General features: G+C 45.7%; 6 protein-coding genes and 1 long non-coding RNA gene across 8 annotated transcripts; 4 read left to right on the forward strand and 3 right to left on the reverse strand.

The window, feature by feature from the left end:
* Positions 1–129: 129 nt before the first annotated feature.
* Positions 130–3,345, reverse strand: LOC128252955 (transcription initiation factor IIA subunit 1). Of its 2 annotated transcripts, XM_052981189.1 has the most exons (7): positions 3,168–3,345; positions 2,010–2,210; positions 1,542–1,550; positions 1,177–1,476; positions 908–1,115; positions 603–847; positions 130–543 (listed from the first exon to the last, which is right to left on the reverse strand). In XM_052981189.1, the coding sequence occupies exons 1-7, from the start codon at positions 3,189–3,191 to the stop codon at positions 436–438; spliced, it is 1,095 nt and encodes a 364-aa protein (XP_052837149.1). In that variant the 5' UTR covers positions 3,192–3,345; the 3' UTR covers positions 130–435. The 2 variants fall into 2 exon arrangements, with proteins under 2 accessions (XP_052837149.1, XP_052837150.1); XM_052981190.1 differs by lacking the exon at positions 1,542–1,550.
* Positions 3,346–3,799: 454 nt separating this feature from the next.
* On the forward strand, positions 3,800–5,775 carry LOC128262911 (serine/threonine-protein kinase pelle). Its single transcript, XM_052997496.1, has 3 exons — positions 3,800–4,304; positions 4,367–5,029; positions 5,086–5,775. Exons 1-3 carry the CDS (start codon positions 3,985–3,987, stop codon positions 5,621–5,623), a joined length of 1,521 nt encoding a protein of 506 aa, XP_052853456.1. The 5' UTR covers positions 3,800–3,984; the 3' UTR covers positions 5,624–5,775.
* A 110-nt stretch (positions 5,776–5,885) lies between these two features.
* Positions 5,886–9,071, forward strand: LOC128262902 (tubulin polyglutamylase TTLL13). The gene is made up of 6 exons (XM_052997484.1): positions 5,886–6,511; positions 6,569–6,865; positions 6,928–7,081; positions 7,158–7,792; positions 8,168–8,720; positions 8,795–9,071. The coding sequence occupies exons 1-6, from the start codon at positions 6,078–6,080 to the stop codon at positions 8,903–8,905; spliced, it is 2,184 nt and encodes a 727-aa protein (XP_052853444.1). The 5' UTR covers positions 5,886–6,077; the 3' UTR covers positions 8,906–9,071.
* On the reverse strand, positions 8,988–9,579 carry LOC128262931 (uncharacterized). The gene is made up of 2 exons (XR_008268385.1): positions 9,263–9,579; positions 8,988–9,202 (listed from the first exon to the last, which is right to left on the reverse strand). It is a non-coding gene; the product is annotated as an uncharacterized LOC128262931 (long non-coding RNA).
* A 201-nt stretch (positions 9,580–9,780) lies between these two features.
* On the forward strand, positions 9,781–11,483 carry LOC128262921 (filamin-A). Its single transcript, XM_052997507.1, has 3 exons — positions 9,781–9,953; positions 10,051–10,425; positions 10,860–11,483. The coding sequence occupies exons 1-3, from the start codon at positions 9,803–9,805 to the stop codon at positions 11,153–11,155; spliced, it is 822 nt and encodes a 273-aa protein (XP_052853467.1). The 5' UTR covers positions 9,781–9,802; the 3' UTR covers positions 11,156–11,483.
* A 1,531-nt stretch (positions 11,484–13,014) lies between these two features.
* On the forward strand, positions 13,015–15,650 carry LOC128266198 (uncharacterized). The gene is given in 6 exon segments (XM_053002549.1): positions 13,015–13,413; positions 14,101–14,222; positions 14,283–14,599; positions 14,744–14,866; positions 14,931–15,273; positions 15,275–15,650. Coding segments are annotated over 5 exon segments (927 nt in total). The 5' UTR covers positions 13,015–13,413; positions 14,101–14,216; the 3' UTR covers positions 15,413–15,650.
* Positions 15,651–16,025: 375 nt separating this feature from the next.
* Positions 16,026–17,990, reverse strand: LOC128266332 (DNA polymerase alpha subunit B). Its single transcript, XM_053002787.1, has one exon. The coding sequence runs from the start codon at positions 17,899–17,901 to the stop codon at positions 16,072–16,074; it is 1,830 nt and encodes a 609-aa protein (XP_052858747.1). The 5' UTR covers positions 17,902–17,990; the 3' UTR covers positions 16,026–16,071.
* Between the last annotated feature and the right edge of the window lie 901 nt (positions 17,991–18,891).

Consider the following 18,891-nt stretch of genomic DNA (forward strand, 5'->3'; position numbering starts at 1 on the left):
CAAATAATACTCTAGAAATATTTTGGCTGCTAGAATGTTAATTTCATTTTCTAGAAGGAAGTTTTTTGTATTTATTAAAAACTGCTGCTTCTGTTATTCTCCTAAACAATATTAAAACACGATGATAACTTTCACAAGTGTTTCATTTTATTGACACAAAATTTATGCGGCGTTCTACTTAATACATTTAATTGAGATGGTTAATTGCAACACAACTCGCTTTTTAGCTAGCGTATACAAAACAGATGAAACTAAAATAAGATACATTGTCGGCCCGAGTTCTTTGCTTCCTGTTATAAAGGCTGTCGCTTGGTCATGTTTTCCTGTCTGGTTAGCTTATGTCCAGGGCTGAAGGCGCATTCGATGAGGCTCTTTGTTTGATGTCTTTTGTTTATATATATTCACACTGCCGCCGCGCTCTTTTGTAAGCTGTCATTACCACTCGGCGTCTCCATTTGATTTTTGGAACACGTAGTCCTTGCCACGCATGTTCATTATGCCATCTTTGAGATAGAATTTCCATTTGTTTCGTGACCTGGTGATCTGTGGACAAGTTTTAATATAATCATCTCCAACCAAAGAATGCGTTTCTTATGGCTTACCTTATCATACTGACAGACGATCACGTTGTCCGTATCGAACATTTCGGCGGAGTCTTCGTCAGTGACATCGTCTTCGCTGTTGAGGGGCTCCTCCTCGGCGGCATCTTCGTGCTCCACATCCTCATCATCGTCTTTGTCCAGATCATCGTCATCATCATTGTCGATGTTGTCGTCGCTCTCCTCGGATTCATCCTCATCGGAGGAGTCCAGGGCTCCGTCCAATTGCTTGGCAGCCGCTAGATTTTCTAATATTTACAAAAGGCAAGAATTATTAAAGAGTCTGGTAGGGAAATAATTATAATTACTCTGGTGATTGGCGCTGCTCAGGGCCGCATTTACGTGCTGCTGCAGCACGGACGAGGCCAAGGTGGTGGGCAAGGACATGATGGACGAAATCAGGTGGGCCGTCAGTATTTGGGTTAGCTGATTCTCCTGCAGCGCCGACGCAGGCACTTGAATGGTGAGCACTCGAGATTCCGAACTGGCAGAGCCGGCTGGCGATGGCAGCGTGATCTGCAAGATCCGGTGTTCAATTTAGATTGGGTTTACGTTTTATATCCCTGATTTGACTCACGTTAACGGGCATGATGCGGTTGGGATCCAGTGTGGCCACAATTGGAATGGGAGCCTGTCCACCGCTCGCCGCCTGCTGTTGTTTCTGCAGCAGCGCTGCCCCCGAAGTGGGATGCAGTGGCGGCGGGTTCTGTGAGTTAACTTCCTGCTTAATCGGCACCAGTCCGTTCTTGATCCCGCTGCCAGTGGCCATGCCAGCGGGCGACTTAAGCGCCACCAGCGAGGAGCTGCTGCCGACGATCAGGGGCTGTGATGTGGCCGCGGAGGCGGCGGCGGCCTTTTTGGCCTTGGCATTGGCTGCCTGCAAAGTGATAGGCGATTAGTGGGTCTAATTCGGGATTGTCTTTCGCGGACAGATGGCTTTACCTTGGTGCTCTGCAGTCGATGTATGCGTTTGGGTGTGTAGGCGGATGGAAATTAGTGGATATTTGAATGGATTTTGATGATGTGTAAAGCAGCGCATTAGTCGATGTTGTTGGTGAGGCGCAGTAGCATTGTTGTGGTTCAAGTTGTTGAACATAAGGAAGATAAAGCAAGAGATCTTAGTCGGATTGCCTTAAGGGTAAAGTAGTAACATAGTAATAAAGGAATGATTTGGACCTATTAAATTCGAGTAAATTGTTATGTGCTTTTATAACATATTTTCTGGAACATACATCTTTGTTTCATATAAATTGTTTACACGAACAGGAACGAGATTAAATAGTTAAAACACGTGTATAAAAAGTGAATTTGTAAAATAATTAGTGATAATGATCCCTATCACATACATACAAATGGCACAAGAATGCGAAATGAATTTATCCACCAAAAGGATCATGGGCTGTATTTTACCTTTGGATTGTTGGCCACGATGGGCGGTGGGTGGGAGCCGTCGCTGGGATCTGGGGTCAGCTCGACGGCCTTGCTGGCCAGCAACTTGTTGCGCCAGATCTGCTTCATCTCCTGCAACACCTGTTCGTCGACGCCCTCATCGAGGAAAGCATCCCGCACATTTGTGATGACGTCCTCGATCACGGCATGATACACCTTCAGCTGCGGGGGGAAAAAAGAAGTGCTGGTTAATGCTTAATTTGTATAATTAAATTCGAAATGCACGAACAATCAGGGGGGAAATATCTGTGTTTGTGTTGATTAAAACGCTCATTATATTATCACTGATCGCTGAAATTAATGAACATACAGTCGTAGGTCTAACGATATCAACTGTTTTCCGTAAAACAGCTGAGTTTTATTATAAAGTCACTATTAAGTCACTAACGATTAGTAAGCATGCTAAAAAATAAATAAATTTTGTTATCATCTGAGTGGACGTGTTTTTTTAAACCCCTATTAATACATCAGTCGCAGCTGTAATATATGCAAATTGCAAATAAGGTGTGTAAATTATTTGTTTCCAGAAAATAATTTAGTATAGGTATACATATATGTACAGGCATGTATGTTCATATATAAGGTACACATATGCGGGTATGCATATAAGATAATGTACCGGTACCGCGGAATGCGACGCTGTGGCTACTACAGCAACAGTACGTATTTTTGCTTTATCAGGGAGTGATAAGTGGCTCCTAAATGCTGATAATGGCACACGCTACGCATTAAATACATTACCGCTAATGATAAACCCCAAGGGAGTTGGAACTACTACTCCGTGTCCCAAAAAACAAGAAATACAAAATGCAAGGCATTAAACGCACTAATACACTGAAAAACAGGCAGACACGCAGAAGCACGCACTGAAGCACACAGACAGACAGACAGACGGACAGACGAGGTTGCAGTTTTGGTATCTCGTATTTCGGTAATATTAGTGGTATAGTATCTCCGCCATGCCCACGAAGAAAACTTTCACTTTCCCGCGTGGGCGAAAGGAGGAGGAGGAGGAGGCACTTTTGCTCCTGGCAGCACAGTCTTCCATATGTCGGATGCATTTCATCCGCCGCGATTACACAGATCCAAGATTTCAGCAGATCCAGGATTCACACTCACCACCGATGTCTGGCATAGCGCCATCTGAACCTTTTTCTCCGCCAGCTTGAGGCTTTTCTGTTCGCTGGCTCGGTAATTGACGTCTTTGCTGAATTATAAATGGGCTACGAATTTGCGATAGTGCTGCGTCCGTGACGATGTAAGATGGAGCAGTGTGGCCAGAATGTGAACCGCGAGAAAATACCACCTTAACAATAGAGCTGTCAGAGCTTCGATTTAAAATTAGGGTTTGGTTTAATTAATTGACTTTAATGGTATTTAGACAACAGAAAAACTGCTTTAAAAAATTTTTTACTTTCTAATCCTTTTTTAATAAAATTAATTTTGCGCCCGAAAACAAAATACCCTTTTTAACTGAAAAACTTCAATTTTATTTATCACAACGTTTCTTATTTATTTTTTTTTTAATTGCCATAAAATTGTTTTTAATACTGTCTAATGTCTTAAAATTTGACAATGTCTAGTTAAAAAAGAATTCAAAACTACTTTGAAATGTTAAACAAACGTTTGGGCACCGCCAGGTTAATGGGTTGCCAGATGGTCGCACTAAGTGAAGCGATTGCTAATCAGCTGTTAACCCCCTGTTAATCGCACTGTAATGGGTTGCCAGATGGTCGCACTAAGTGAAGCGATTGCTAATCAGCTGTTAACCCCCTGTTAATCGCACTGTTAATGGCCTGTTTGTTCGAATCTAGTTGGGAATTTACCCAAACCAAATCATCATTTCACTGCAACAGGTTCCCAACGCCGCTTTCCCCCGGGTTCGCCTGCATCCAAAGACGCAGCCCAGACCAATTCGACCGATCACCAGGGAAAGATGAGTGGCGCCGAGAGCGCAGGAGCCGAGGCTCAGGCCCAAAACCAGGCGAATGGAAACAGGACAAGGTCGCGATCCCACTTGGATAACACCATGGCCATCCGGCTGATGCCGATGTTAGTACGCCTCCAACTGTGTGCCCACCTGGACGCCCTGGATGTGTGGCAGCAGTTGGCGACGGCCGTAAATCTTTATCCGGACCAGGTGGAGCAGATCAGCAGCCAGAAGCAGCGGGGTCGCTCAGCATCCAATGAGTTCCTCAAAATTTGGGGGGACCAGTACAATCACACGGTCCAAACATTGTTTGCTTTGTTCAAAAAGTAAGTCATTTAGAGATAAGAAGCCGAGTGACCCCAAGAATGACTCTGTTTTCGCGTTCCAGATTAAAGCTCCACAACGCCATGCGGCTAATTAAAGACTATGTGAGCGAGGATCTGCACAAGTACATTCCCAGGAGCGTACCCATCAGCGATCTGCGAGCTCCGCCCGATTCTAGTGCCAAGGTGAACAACGGTCCACCGTTTCCCTCCTCCTCGGGCGTCAGCAACTCGAACAACAATCGCACCAGCACCACCACGACGGAGGAGATTCCCAGCCTGGAGTCGCTGGGCAACATCCACATCAGCACGGTTGAACGGGCAGCCGAGTCCCTGCTAAACATCGACTTCGCGGATCTGGTGAACGCCACGAACGAATTCTGTGCCGCTAATCGTCTGGGGCAGGGCGGATTCGGCGAGGTGTACCGTGGCGAGTGGAAACAACTGGACGTGGCCATCAAGGTGATGAACTACCGCAGTCCCAACATGGACAACAAGCAGGTGGAGCTGCAGCAGAGCTACAACGAGCTCAAGTGTCTGAACACCATCCGGCACGACAACATTTTGGCCCTCTACGGCTACAGCATCAACGGGGATAAGCCCTGCCTCGTTTACCAGCTGATGAGGGGTGGCTCCCTGGAGAATCGCCTAAGGGCGCACAAGTCCCAGCCTCGTCTGCCAGCGCTCACCTGGCATCAGCGGTTCAGCATCTGCCTTGGCACGGCTAGGTGAGATTAACTTTTCTCATTAAGAAGGTACTTATCCTTTTATTCATTTCTCACAGGGGCATTTTCTTTCTGCACACGGCACCGAACAAGCCGCTCATCCATGGAGACATCAAGCCGGCAAACATCCTGCTGGATCAATGCCTGCAGCCGAAGATCGGTGACTTTGGGCTGGCCCGGGTGGGTCCCAAGTCCATCCACGCTGTGATGGAAGTTGAGAAGGTGTTTGGGACCAAGATCTATCTGCCGCCAGAGTTCCGCAACTCAAAACAGCTCAGCACCGGCGTGGACGTCTATAGCTATGGCATTGTGCTGTTGGAAGTGTTTACAGGGCGCCAGGTGACGGACAGCCTGCCCAAGAACGATTTGCAGCAGGATTTGCTGCACTACGTCAAGCAGCATTGGCGGAAGAACCCGATGGAGCTGCTGGACAAGCATCTTGCCACGCCGATTGGCGTGGAGCTGGACATGTGCCTGTGCGCCATCGAGGTGGGACTGCAATGCACTGCTGTGGATCCGCAGAATCGACTTTCGATGGACGCAGTCCTCAAACGTTTCCGGCCATTCCAACAATTTTTAATCACAAACGATTCTTAAGTCAACTTTTTACTTGTTGAAAGGCATATACAACGCTGAATTTTGCGATCAATCCACTCCAAATTCCAGAAGAAAAACGTTTGAAGACATGTTGTTATACAAAATTTATGTAAATGCTTAAATAATTTTTTTATTAAAACATTTTGTACTTAGTTGTAATTGTCATACAATTCAGAAGTTTTTTTTTGTACTAATATTATTTAAAAAACTTGGACTTTCGGTGACTTCATACTCAATCCAGCGACGTGCTTAGTAGAGTTACGTATTGATTTTAGCGTCATTTCGGTTGTAACTATTTCCATTTTCGCAACACAAACGCAGCAAAATAATACCGTTTTTATTCGAGAAGAGATTTCCGGCTTCCCTCGAAAACCATATTATAATTGTAGGTTTAGCACATGGTAAATTTCCTATTTACAGTCGAGAAAGACAAGCGGCCAATGCGAAAGGAGCAATGAATTTGAAAAATTCCAAGTTTTACAAAAGGATCCAGGAACTGCGTCACTTCTCTAAGGAGAAGATCCGGAAGAGTCGTGAGCAGCGGACGCGTGTCTCCGTCACCCGCGCCCTGGACATGGCGCTCAGTGAGCGGGCGTGCTCGGATCGGGAATGGTTCAGTTCGGAGCAGTCGCCAACGGCCGGGACCGCATCGCCGCTCCGACGTGTGAAGAAGTTGCGGTACCCGAAGAAAAAGGCCTCCGTCGGCAAGCAAATGGATGATCCGTACTACCACCTGGCTGGAGGACAAAGTTCGGGAGGTAATAGTCCTATGCAGGCGGAGGCCAAGCTCCAGGGCTTAATCCAGCTGAACAACACGACCTATCGGGTGGACTGTCCCACACGGGTGCTTAATCCGCTCAAGATCAACGACGAGGTTCGCTCGGGCAGGTGATCTCTCTAGGCCATATTATATAGCACAATAGTTAATCCCATTTTAAATCCCAGTGACAGCAAGAGCACCATCTGTGTGACCAACTCACGATACGCCATGATCGGCAAGATCTCCAAGACGCTGGGTTACCGGCTGGTCAAGGAGTCCAAGATGTGGAACATCCTCTGGTCGGATTCGTTTCCCGGCGTGGAGCTGTTCAAGAACATGAAGCGCTTCCAGCAGATCAACCACTTTCCGGGCATGATCGAGATCTGTCGCAAGGATCTGCTTTCGCGCAATCTTAACCGGATGCAGAAGCAATTTCCGCAGGACTACAAGATCTTTCCCAAGACCTGGATGCTGCCGGCGGAGTAAGTTCTTGCCCTCATTAAAGTGGATAGTATATATGTATACATAATTCATTCCATAAAAGCTATGGTGATGCCATGAACTACGCCCTCAATCACAAGCGAACCTTTATCCTGAAACCGGATTCTGGAGCTCAGGGGCGTGGCATCTGGCTGACCAACGATTTGAAGACCATTGGTGCTCATGAGCGACTCATCTGCCAAACGTACATACACCGGGTAACTAGGACAGCTTTTTATAAACCAATCTTGTAATCTTGTATGATATACATACAATACTCCGCCCTTTTTAAAGCCCCTCCTCATCGATGGCTACAAGTTCGATCTGCGGGTTTACACGCTGATCACCTCCGTGGATCCTCTGCGGATATTTGTGTACAACGAGGGACTAGCCCGATTCGCCACGAACAAGTATGTGGAGCCCACGCCCGGAAACTCCAATGATCTGTACATGCACCTGACCAACTATTCCGTGAACAAACGCAACTCGCACTACGAACTGTGCGATAACGATGACTGCGGCAGCAAGAGAAAGCTGAGTGCCATCAACAACTGGATGAGGCGCCACAACTATGATGTGGATGAGTTCTGGAGCAACGTGGACGATGTGATCATCAAGACGGTGCTGAGTGCTTGGCCAGTGCTGAAGCACAACTACCATGCCTGCTTTCCGGGACACGACAAGATCCAGGCCTGCTTCGAGATACTCGGATTCGACATCCTGGTGGACTGGAAGCTGAAGCCCTACATCCTGGAGGTCAACCACTCGCCCAGCTTCCATACCAATGAACAGGTGGACCGGGAGGTGAAGCGGCCCCTCATCCGGGACACCCTGAACCTGGTCAGCACTTCGCTGGCGGACAAGAGGCTGATCCTCAAGGAAGATCGCAAGAGGGTCAAGCAGCGACTGCTCAAGATCAGGGGAGAGCCGTAAGTCCTAATTCTATTAACAAAACTCTCTGTCCGCTTTTCCAAAAAATATATATAGTTCGGGAACTGTATAGTTCAAAGTTCGGGACCTAAAAAGTTTGGAACCTATAAAGTTCGGAACCTATAAAGTTCGGGACCTATCGAAAACAATTTTTTTTTTTTCAATTTTTGAAAACTGGGAATGACCCTTCATCAAGTGGATATTTGACAGACATATACAATTACACAAAGAAGAGACTATTACTGAGCTGAGGAATACGCGATACATTTTAAAATTACTTTAAAGAACATAGTTTCGATGTAAATCATGGAAATTAAATAGTCAAAGGGCTCTAAACCTTATTACATCTATGATGTAATAATTCCCTCTTTCAGACCGGCTCAACGTCATCGTCTCAATGGCGGCATCTCCAAAGCCAAAATAGATGTCAAGACGAGCAATCCAGAAGCCAAGGCTAGTGCCAATCCCGTCCAGATGGAGTCAGAGCCTGGGGATCAGGGACCACTGGCCCAACAGATCGCCTGGGAGGATGGGCACTTGGGCAACTTCAGGAAGATAATGCCACCACCGGACCTGGCCAAGTTGGCCTACTACGCACGATTCTATGCTCAGTCAAATCAGGTGTCCATTTTCGCCGAGACGGCGGCCAGTAAAAAGCGGGAGGACCTCGCCCGGAAGATGCGAATCCAGATCGAGGAGAAGAAGGCCAAGCAGCAGCAGATGCTGAATGGAAAGTGCAAGAGGGAGGCCCGGAAGCGCCTGGCTGTGATGCTCCCGAGGGCGGTGCGCGAGAAGAACCGGATGAGCCTCTTTCGGATGCGGGAGAACTGGTCCCCGGGCTTCATCTCGGATGCAGAGGAGCGTCTGCGCCACACTTGGCTACACATGCGATCGGAGGCCATACGAACACTCAAGATCACCGAGAATGTGAGCATTATCCCAGCACTCAATTATATAATCTATACTTAGTACATAAGTATTATACTATAATTTTTCCACAGATCTATAGCACTCTTTACGAATGCGGTCACTTGACCAACACGGATATGGTCGTCTATCCACATCTCTACCATAACTTGCAGCACGGTTTCGACATCAGGCAAAATCCCTGAGTGAATCCACTTCTCCCCCAAAATCCCACCAATCTTCAATCATCGTTTTCGACCTCCACAGCCTAAAAAAACACATTCAAGATGTGTTCTTAAATTTGTTATTACTTAAATTTAAATTCCTGCTCGTCACAAAAATAAAATATAGCACTTTGGAACTTGTAAACAATGAACAGCCTTTGCAACTTGAAACTATGCCAAGTCGTTGATTTATTAGCCTGCTGACCTAATTTCGGACTTAATTGGAGTGACTCAAATTCCCTGATGTCTGCCGACTTGGGGATATTGATTAAATTGGTGCTGTAAAAATGATAACAAATTTAGAGTATAACTACAAAGTTTGTCCAGAAAATTACTTACCTATAGAAGTACAATTTCAAACGTATAAATGATGCGTTTCTCATTAACCAAAACCAAATATAAATAGTTCTTCTTTTTCATGAGCAACTAGGATCTGTTTTTAAATGCGTTTTATACGTTGTTAATTTCGCAATTCACATTAAAATGTCTTCGATATTTAACAAATTGAATTTGAATATCGGGCAGCGTTCTTTAGTGTTTAGATTGGAATCGCGTCTGGCTTTATCCGCATAAAAGCATACGTTATGCATGTTGTATATTTGGCAGCCTGCCCGGCAAACAAATTCATAAACATTTGCCCCGATCGCGATGGGAGAGTACTCTGAGATCCGAGATCCGAGATTCGAGTTCCGAGATCGAGAATCGGGCATTTCGAGAGCATTACGCTGCGATCGAGAACTTTTGAATGGCCCACTGTGCTCTGCACTGAGTTCAGTCGGTCCAAGAAGCACGCCCCGGGCAGTCGCTAATTAAATTTGGAGCCAAATATTTTAAAAAACTCATTAAAGATATTTCCAACAATCCTCAAATATCTGCGGCATGTTCAAAGTGTCGCAGGAGATGCGTTTGAATACGCAGGCAGCCGCCTCCAGCTCCAGCTCCACCTCCAGTCCAAGTGGGAGTGGCCTGGAGGGCAATAGTCCCGAGGATGGCGGTATTTTTGGACGCTACCAGCGCACGCCCGATGCGGGTGAGTACTGTCGATGAGGAAGTGAACATCGAACCGAACTATTTATACACTCACCCTTCCCCTCCCCGCCCCGCCCCGCCCCGCCCCGAATTTACAGATGCCTATCCCGCGGAACCGCCGCGGGTTTATGTGGCGCCCGAGCTGACCGATGCCGGCAAGGTGCAGCTACTGCACTTTCCCAGCGGAGCGCTGAGGGTCAACAGCTCGGTGGGATTCGTGATCAAGCGGAACGGGGTCAAGGGTAATTTCGAGGTGCGCGTCGAGGGACCCAGTGGACAACCCATCCAGCCTGTCCAGCAGCAGCAGTTGGACCCCGAACGCTTCCAGATCGATTGCCACTTGGCTGCCGGAGCGGGACTCTACAAGGTGCACATCAAGTGCAATTCCGTGACTTTGCCCCGCTCGCCATTCATCATTGTGGCCATTGCCGGGATTGCAGAGTCCATTGAGGGGAAACCGCAGAACACATCAGGTATTTATTTATAAACAAACATTTATTTATAAACAACTTACAAAGTTGATCTGAGTCTAACTATATTATTGTACAGCCCTAATGTAGCCATGTTTTGCCTTTATTTAAGTATTCAAATATTTGAGATTACCAATCATATTTGATAACGCATATGTACCTGTTCATATTTTCAAACAGCATTATAATGATATGGTTTTTAAAACTGATAGTTTTACTGATTCGTTTCGAGACAGTACATTATACCATTTGGGTCTAAACAATAATTATGATTTTTAGGATATTTGATTACAACCTATCACTTCAATCAAATAAGGTTTTTTTTGTTAAGTGGCATTTAGGGACTTGAAAATAATGTATTTAAGAACCAAAATCATAGGATAAGATACAAAACGATTGCCTTTCCCGTAATTTATTTGTTTCCCGTTTGCCATCAGTGCCCATCCTGGATTCGGATGTCAGCAAAGTGCAGAGCCGTGGCTTGGGCCTCACCCACGTCAGTCTGGTGGAGCGCAACGAGTTCACAGTGGACTGCAGCCAGGCGGGGAGCAACATGCTCCTAGTGGGCGTCCTGGGTCAACGAGGTCCCTGCGAGGAGGTGGTGGTCAAGCACTTGGGCAGGAGCATCCACAGGATTACCTACCGGGTGTGTGATCCCGGCGATTATGTCCTGGTAGTTAAGTGGGGCGAACAACACATACCGGGATCCCCGTTTAGTCTAAGCGCGGAATAGGATAGGAAATAAATGTGTGTCTGTAGAAGACAGCTGACCTTGATTGGGATCATCCACCATCCTCCCCAGGATGCTGAGTCGCACCTTTGGGCGTTGTGCACGTTAACGATGATAGCCGAAACATTATGGATGGGATGCTACGACCAGGTTCTTTATTGTTACGCCCGTTGCTAATGACGTTCGCATTTGGGAGCTGATGCTGTCTTCGCCTCACAACCTAATGATGATGACCGGCAAATATATGTATATAGGTATGCCATATGTACGAACAAATAGCCATCTGAACATTTGCTGTAGTTTAAATAATAATTCACTTCAAATAATGTGAAAAAAATATCAGACTGCATTAAGTTATTTATAATATTATGAAAAATAATAATTAAAAATAAAAAACGTAAATGTTGTTAAATTGCATTTTAATAAATATTAGTTTAGTTTTTTTTTTTGCAAATTTTAAAAATTATTAAGTCGAAAAATTTTAAATTTATTTAAAAAACTTTTTTTGTATTAAGCTGCTCATAACTGTTGAAAATATAAAAAAAAAGAGAAAGTCTCTTGTGTAATGCTGTTCTTGATGATAATAATGACAAATTCATTTTCTATTTTGAAACGACCTGTGCTGAGCAATGTTACAGCTAACAGTGGGTACAAATATTTAAGGCTCTGTACAATTTAAAATTCTCTTTAGAAACTAACAGTAAAATATCCCCCTTTTGGATTTTTCCTATTTAGGCATTGTACTTGTAAGTTTCTAGTCAAAAATTATTTTATTCAAAAAAAATAAATATCTTTTAATAACTTAATATTTTAAATAAGGTGACAATCTTGAAATTGAGTAAGGACTTTAAATTGTCATACTTACAAAATCAAACCAAAATCCCTTTTGTAATTCTAACAACCTAAATATTTTTAGCCAAATTCCCAAATAAACGTGCAAATTTCTAGTGACCTTGTTATTATATACTCACTTCCTCCTAGCATTTCCTTCTTCTTCCGCTTTGCCACGCCCCCACCTTCGCCCTCTCGCAACGACGCGATGTGCAATTTAATGATGATTACCTTACCCCAAAGCCAACATTTTATTTTTTGTTATTTAGCCCGCTAATGACGTTCGCTTTTGGGAGCTGCTGTCGTTGTTGTTGCGCACACAACCTAATGATGATGATGATGACCGGCAAATACGTGTCGGTGCGACTGTGTGCGTGTGCATTATGCTTCCACAAAAGCGTTTGTTGGAAAGGGAGGGTTATATGGTTGGGGAGATGTGGGGCTGATAATGATGATGATGAGCGATGAAATGCGTTTGCATTGTGGAGCCCTAACGAGCCGAGGTTGAAGCATAAGAAAAGCGCCAGATGACTGTGCTGTGGCAAGAGAATATTTTCCTTATTCCCCTAAAAAAAATGTAGCATTTTCAATTTCCCACCCATGGCGCATTTAAAGCCCCAACGTATTTCTCCCGCACATCTGGCAACGCCGCAGCACTTATCACACACTAGCTGGACCGCTCACACCTTGTTGCTCATGCAAGTGTTGCTATCTCGCTCCAGAACATCATCATAGAGTATAGAGTCGAGTGGCGAGAGCTGCGCAGCGTAGGAGCTACACAACAACTACGTTTTTCGTGTGTGTTTCCCTCTTGAAGATAATTAAAATTTAATTATTTGACTTATTATTAAGTTTTGTGCCCCCACTGTTGGCGTTGCTGTTGATGTGTTTGGTGCATGGAGACGAAGAGCGTAACAATAGAACGCAATCAACGCAAGAAAATCGGATGTGTGATTGTGAGTGTGTGTATCTGAAGCGAAGGGAAAAAGTGTGCGTGTGTATTCGAGAAAAGTAACATCTCCCCCTGCAAATAGGCTCCCCTTTCCAACAAAAGTCGTGGCATCGCAGTCGACGTCGGCAGAGCATCTTCATCCGCATCTTCACTTGTATACTTGAATTACCGCTTCACTTCGAATCCAACCTTCGCCGCATCCACTTCGCAGTCTATCTTTTTCTGCCGAATGCAATTTACAACTCGTTTCGCTCCCACTATTAATATTTGTTTACCGTTCGGTGTGCATTACTTGTGTGTGCGGGAGAGGCCGAGCTGTGTCGGTGTGTGTGTGCCGGCTTAATGATAATTAAAAGATAAAAAAAGGATAAAGTCAAGTGTACCGACTATGGGATACTTGTTATTCTTTTCTCTGTTAGAAAATGTTTTCTATACCTAAAAGTGTTGTTTAGAGTACTTTTAAAATTAATCATACATGGTAACTATCTTGAAAGTGGACACTTTTCGTTAGTTTAGAAAAATTATTGATTTAATTGCAATATGAACCGGATTTTGACTAAAAATCTTTTTTAAGAATGAGAATTGTGTGGGTGCTAACCGACTTTCCTGTTAATGCTAATCAAGAGAATATATTCATTATAGGGCATTCATTACATACTTTTGTCCGACCTAGAATACTCCGAATACATCAATTACCCGGTAAAATCTGCAATTATAATGACGTTGTTATAAAAAGGTCATGCTTGGCCTGAATGGTGCGGCTAAGGGGGCGTATAAGACGACATAAACCTTTCGGTGCTTTAACATTAATTTACAAATTTATTGCAACTTAATCGTCGTCAAACAGGCGTTTTTGTGGGATATAAACCATATGTTTGATTGTTTATTTATAAATTTGTCAAATTTCCAAATAATTATAACAGTTTTTGTATAACTTATTATTATTCTGTGCTATTTTAAGCTTAGAAGCAATGGTATTAGTACATTCGCCTAATATTTCGCCTATTGGTCAAGGAAAAAAAAAAAAGATAATTTGAGCTAGTGCCTTTACTTCTTCAGATCGTTTATAATAAATATCCAAATGTAATATATATATTTATTTAAAAATGTAATGAGCTTTTTTTGAATGCGTCTATTATAATCGTTTTCTTAAACAATTTTTTAGGAGTGGATCCGTGTACACAATGCCAGCCTACTAGATAAACCGCTTCATGTCCTGCTTCAGCTGGCAAACGAAGTTTGTCGGGCAAACCTAGTTGTCGGCAGCAAGACCCATGTGAAATGCCTGTGAGTGACCTTTGAATCAACCGATTTTCCTAAGATATTAACCCTTCACCGTTCCGATAGTATGAAAAATTCAACAAAAAGCGCCGACAATGGGAGGATAGTGGTGTACTAGAGCTGATCAAACTATGGAAAGTCTGCGCCTATGAGCTGCGCACCATCAAACGCAATGGCCATCTCTATGTGGCTATGGCCAAGCAGCTAACCTCGCTGGGCGTCCCCGTAACAGCACTCGAGGTTCACTTCAAAGTCAACAATCTCACACAGCGCTACCGGCAGGAGCAGAAGACATTCGAGACCACGGGCATAATCAGCACCTGGAAGTTCTATAGTCAAGTGGATGATGTATTCAAGAGTCTGGCCGCGCACACCGGTTACAAGTGGGTCCTGAACATAGAGCTCGAGAGAAGCTAATAAGTTACTTAACATTTAACTTTGAAATTCATACGTTTCTCTCAACAACCATTAACAAAATGTGTTCCTTAATTTGAACCAAACTCACTATTACGTATTTGCTTCCGCAGAGACAAACGCATGACGAGTGCATCTAATACCAGCAGTTTACCATCTACATCCGAGTCACCAGTTTGGAAAAATCCAATGTCTCAGCAAGAGTTTAATAGCAACAACACGGAGGGGTTCTATAAGTGAGCGCAGAGAAGATGACACATTCTGCTCAATTTCACAAACTAATTGTAATTGTAATTGCAGGACCGAGTACGGAATGCACCGGCACTTTATGGACCACTCCCAGCCGCCGCCCAATGCAGGCAGCGTGGACAACTTCATGGCCTCCTCGGCGGCCGTGGCGGCGGTGGCTGCCGCTGCTTCGGCCCGCCTGGCGGATAACAACATGGATCAGCAAATGAACGCGGCTGCCGGAGGAAGTGGAGCCAGTGGCGGCGGCGGGGGCAACACCAACGGGGGCGTGGCCAACTACCAGAAGATCAAGAAGTCGCACGAGGATTACGACAAGTTCGTGGACATCGTGAAGAACATCGTGGACACCCACAAGAGCACTCCCGATAAGGTGGACACGTTCGGCGACTTCATCAAAGTCGTATATGAAGCGCTGGCCGGAACGGCTGCAGGACGAGGCCATCAACCACATCACCAACTATGTGATCGTCAAAAACATGGAGCACAGCATGGTCAGCAGCCACAACCCCGAGGGAGTCAACAACCGACAATAACAATACAAGCAGGAGCCCAACAACTGAACGTGTTGTTGGACGAGGCAGCTCCAGGAATCAGGCACCGAAGGCGAAGGAAACGAGATGGCAGGCGAGGATTACTTAAGGTGGCACGCAGTTACTTAAACCGCATCTGAGTTGCAGCCAAGTTCATTGGACACACACACGGCATACAGTATTTTTTGTATAGTTAAAATATACATTGGAGTTTTAGTTCTCGGCGATCGCTCCCTCCGTACAGAGTTGACTTCAGTATTGGGGGAACAAGATCAATCGTACATAGAGATCCTAGCGAGTACATTACATTTAGAAACCATTTCCTACTGTTAGCTGTAAACTATTATACATAAATTAATAAATGCTTTAACGATTATTTATGAACGGCAGAGAGGATTCCATTTCTTTAGTGATCAATGATAAATTTGCCTTGATTACCTGGAGATTCTTTTTTAATAGCTTAAGTTATTAACAGTTGTTGAAAAATAGATGTTTATTAAGGAATATTAGGTATTGAAAATCGAATGATAGTAATCACCAGGTTGAATATAAAAAGATGACTTATTTTATAACTAAAATATTGAAAGACAATCATAATGTTATTATATATTTTAAATTATTTTATTATAATTATTTTAAAGTTGATCAATTGATTAGGGTGGTCAGATACGTTTGACTTGACACGCCACACTGTTAAACATGTTGGCCGCTTTTCCCGGCGCAGAGGGTGCCACCAGAAACCGGGCGAAAGTTCCGCCCTTCTTGTCCGACAGACGACCGGGATTGACCACCAAGCAGTCGCTGACCAGGCGGATGAAGTGCCGCTGATCGCCCGGCAGAATGAGTACATTGGGCAGCTGCTTAATCTGGGCGTACTTGAGCGCCAGCTGGGAGTCGTAGGCCATGTCCTCGTCCGCTGGCGGATATAATGGATAAAAGGAGCCTTGGTGAAACAAGTGGTTGATGGCCCGGTGCATCCGCTCGCCGGCATTTGCCGCGAACTCGTGGCTCAGCAGATGATCCACCACGTCGGTGGAGGTGACGCCCAACGTGATTCCATCCAAATCGACCAGCGAGGGATCGGGTAGCATGTGCAGATTGGGATACGTCTTGCGGAGAGTGGGCGGCGGCGTTGGATAGACAGAGTGCGCCATGGCATCCTTCTGGCAGCTGACCACCAGCACAGCGGTGTGGCTCCCAACCGCCTCCATTATTCCAGCGATCATCTTCTCAAAGAAGGAATCGAAAGTCTCGGCCAGCTCGCCGACGATTTTATGATCGGCGTCGAGGAACGGACCCGTCAGCACCAGAACATCGGGTCTGTGCTCCTTGATGTACTTGAGCAGGTCGTGCAGCGGTTCGTAAAACAGATCCGTGCTGTCTGTGAAGGGTCCGGCGGCCACCACGAACTGCAGCTCTCTGTCCACTTTAAGAGGAGTGGGCGGCGTCAGTTTCCGTTCCGTTGTGATCTCCTCTACGACAAAGGTCTTGCCCTTGGGTATAAATCCCTTGGCGAGCACCACCTGGCCGGGAAATATGCTGGCTGACCTAATCCTAGAGAAGTTGAGTGAGAGGAAGTTGTCCTCAACCTCATCTGTGGAGTCATCTATAACAGCCAAACAGGCTGAATGGGCATCCAGTGGGCCATCGTCCTCGGAGTGGATCATGCCCACCGCATGGAGGCCACCTGCAGCCTGCAGAGCCTGCTTGTCGTGCGGATACCAACTGCACTCGGCCGCTCCCGCTGCTCCGAGTTTCTTGTCCACCAGCGCCCGTCCGGTGTCCTCAACACGGTCGTGCAGGTCATCACATCGCTCGCCCAGCAGATCGTTCATGTAGCCCAGATTGGCGAGGGTCAGTGGGGCGTCTTTGTGAAGCAATTTTTGGGTGACAGGCAGCTGGTGCTCCATTTGCGACTGCCAGCTGGAACCGGCCAGCAGTTTGGGGTGTCCAAAGGAGTCCACAATGTCGCCTGGTTTACCGGCCACAGAGGCGTTTGGCGTTCCAATCGTTGAGTTTCTCTTGGCGGATTGCGGTGTGTAGCTGGCGGGGCTGAAGAGCACTCCGCCCTTGAGGTTGGAGGCTCGTCCCGAATCCTTCTTAGCCTTGGGCGTGTGCATGGCAGATGAGTCTGCCACGGACTCGCTGACATAGTCGTCAAGCATGGGATCGTCTTCCATCGCTCCATAGGTGGCCAGCGAGCTCGTCTCCTGGACAGAGGATGGAGCATAAGACTTGGCCTTTGACACGGATGCCTTGGAGCCCACTTTGTCCTTTCGCAGCTGCAGCACCTTGCGCTCGAAGTCACCCAGGTTCTCCAGCGCTGGATCATCGCCATGGAGGTGGGACAAGCTGAAGGCCATCCACTGCTCCACGAACTCGGTGGCGTCGTGGACGTTGTACGAGATGGCCAGCTCCACGCATCTGTCCAGCACAGCGTCCGCGGGCTCCACGCCCATCTCGTCGAACTGCTGCTTTATTTCCACGTCCATTCGTTGTCCTTTCTTCGATTTTGCGTGCGGCTTTCGTAAATAAACACTAATAATTATTTTGGCGGCAAATAATGAGAAAAGCGTTGCCAGATTGGAGGCAAGTTTCGCTAAAATGAGACTAACGCATTTTTAAAAAATGGTTATCGGAATTATTTTGAATTTTAATTAAGATTAAAATAAATCATATTATCCATCGAAGTTGATGCTACTAGTTTATTTCTTCTTTTGCACAAGCCAAATTGATTTCTGGAACAACTAAAATACAAATACGTTGTTACTTTGCCAATAAACTGCAAGTCAAAAGTAGTATTAGTTCGATAACTTTTACTCACAGTTTCGTTGAGTTATCGAGCCTCGATTACAAGTATCGCCCTTCCCCAATCAGCGATGCAACAGCTGTTTTAATTTGTATTGACAAACTTTTTTGTTTACTCCGTGCGCGATTGAAAAAAGCGAAAACAGCTTGAATAATTGATTCGTGTCAATTCATGTGATCTTGTGTAGTGTGCCTGAAAGTGTCGCGAAGTGAGTGATTCGCCATGAGCACGGACGATCTGATGGTGCGTCGCGAAAGGAGCGAAGATTCCCAATCGCTGTCGCATTCCCCAAGTGCCTCTATTACGGTTCCGCCCCCCACGGGGGGATCTGGTGCTCCGGCGCCTGCGCCCACGTCCTCCACATCTACATCCACATCCACATCCTCGTTGGACCGCATTCGCAACACCTTCCGGCGAACGGAGAGCATATCCTCGCAGATATTTAGCCACATCTCCACGCAGTTCTCAAATGCAGCCGCTGCGGCCGCCTCATCCGAGGTAATTGACGGAACCACCACCTATCCATATCCCGAGGAACCCACGCCACCTGTTGTGCCATCGCCACCTGCTCCGGATGCGAGTGCAGGTGCTCCCATTCCGTCGCCCTCGAAACTGAAAGCAAAAAGAATGAAACGCGGTGAGTTATAACTATTATTCATAGAACGATAAGCTT

This window comes from Drosophila gunungcola, chromosome 3R, assembly GCF_025200985.1.
Source record: "Drosophila gunungcola strain Sukarami chromosome 3R, Dgunungcola_SK_2, whole genome shotgun sequence".
Classification (NCBI taxonomy): Eukaryota; Metazoa; Arthropoda; class Insecta; order Diptera; family Drosophilidae; genus Drosophila; species Drosophila gunungcola.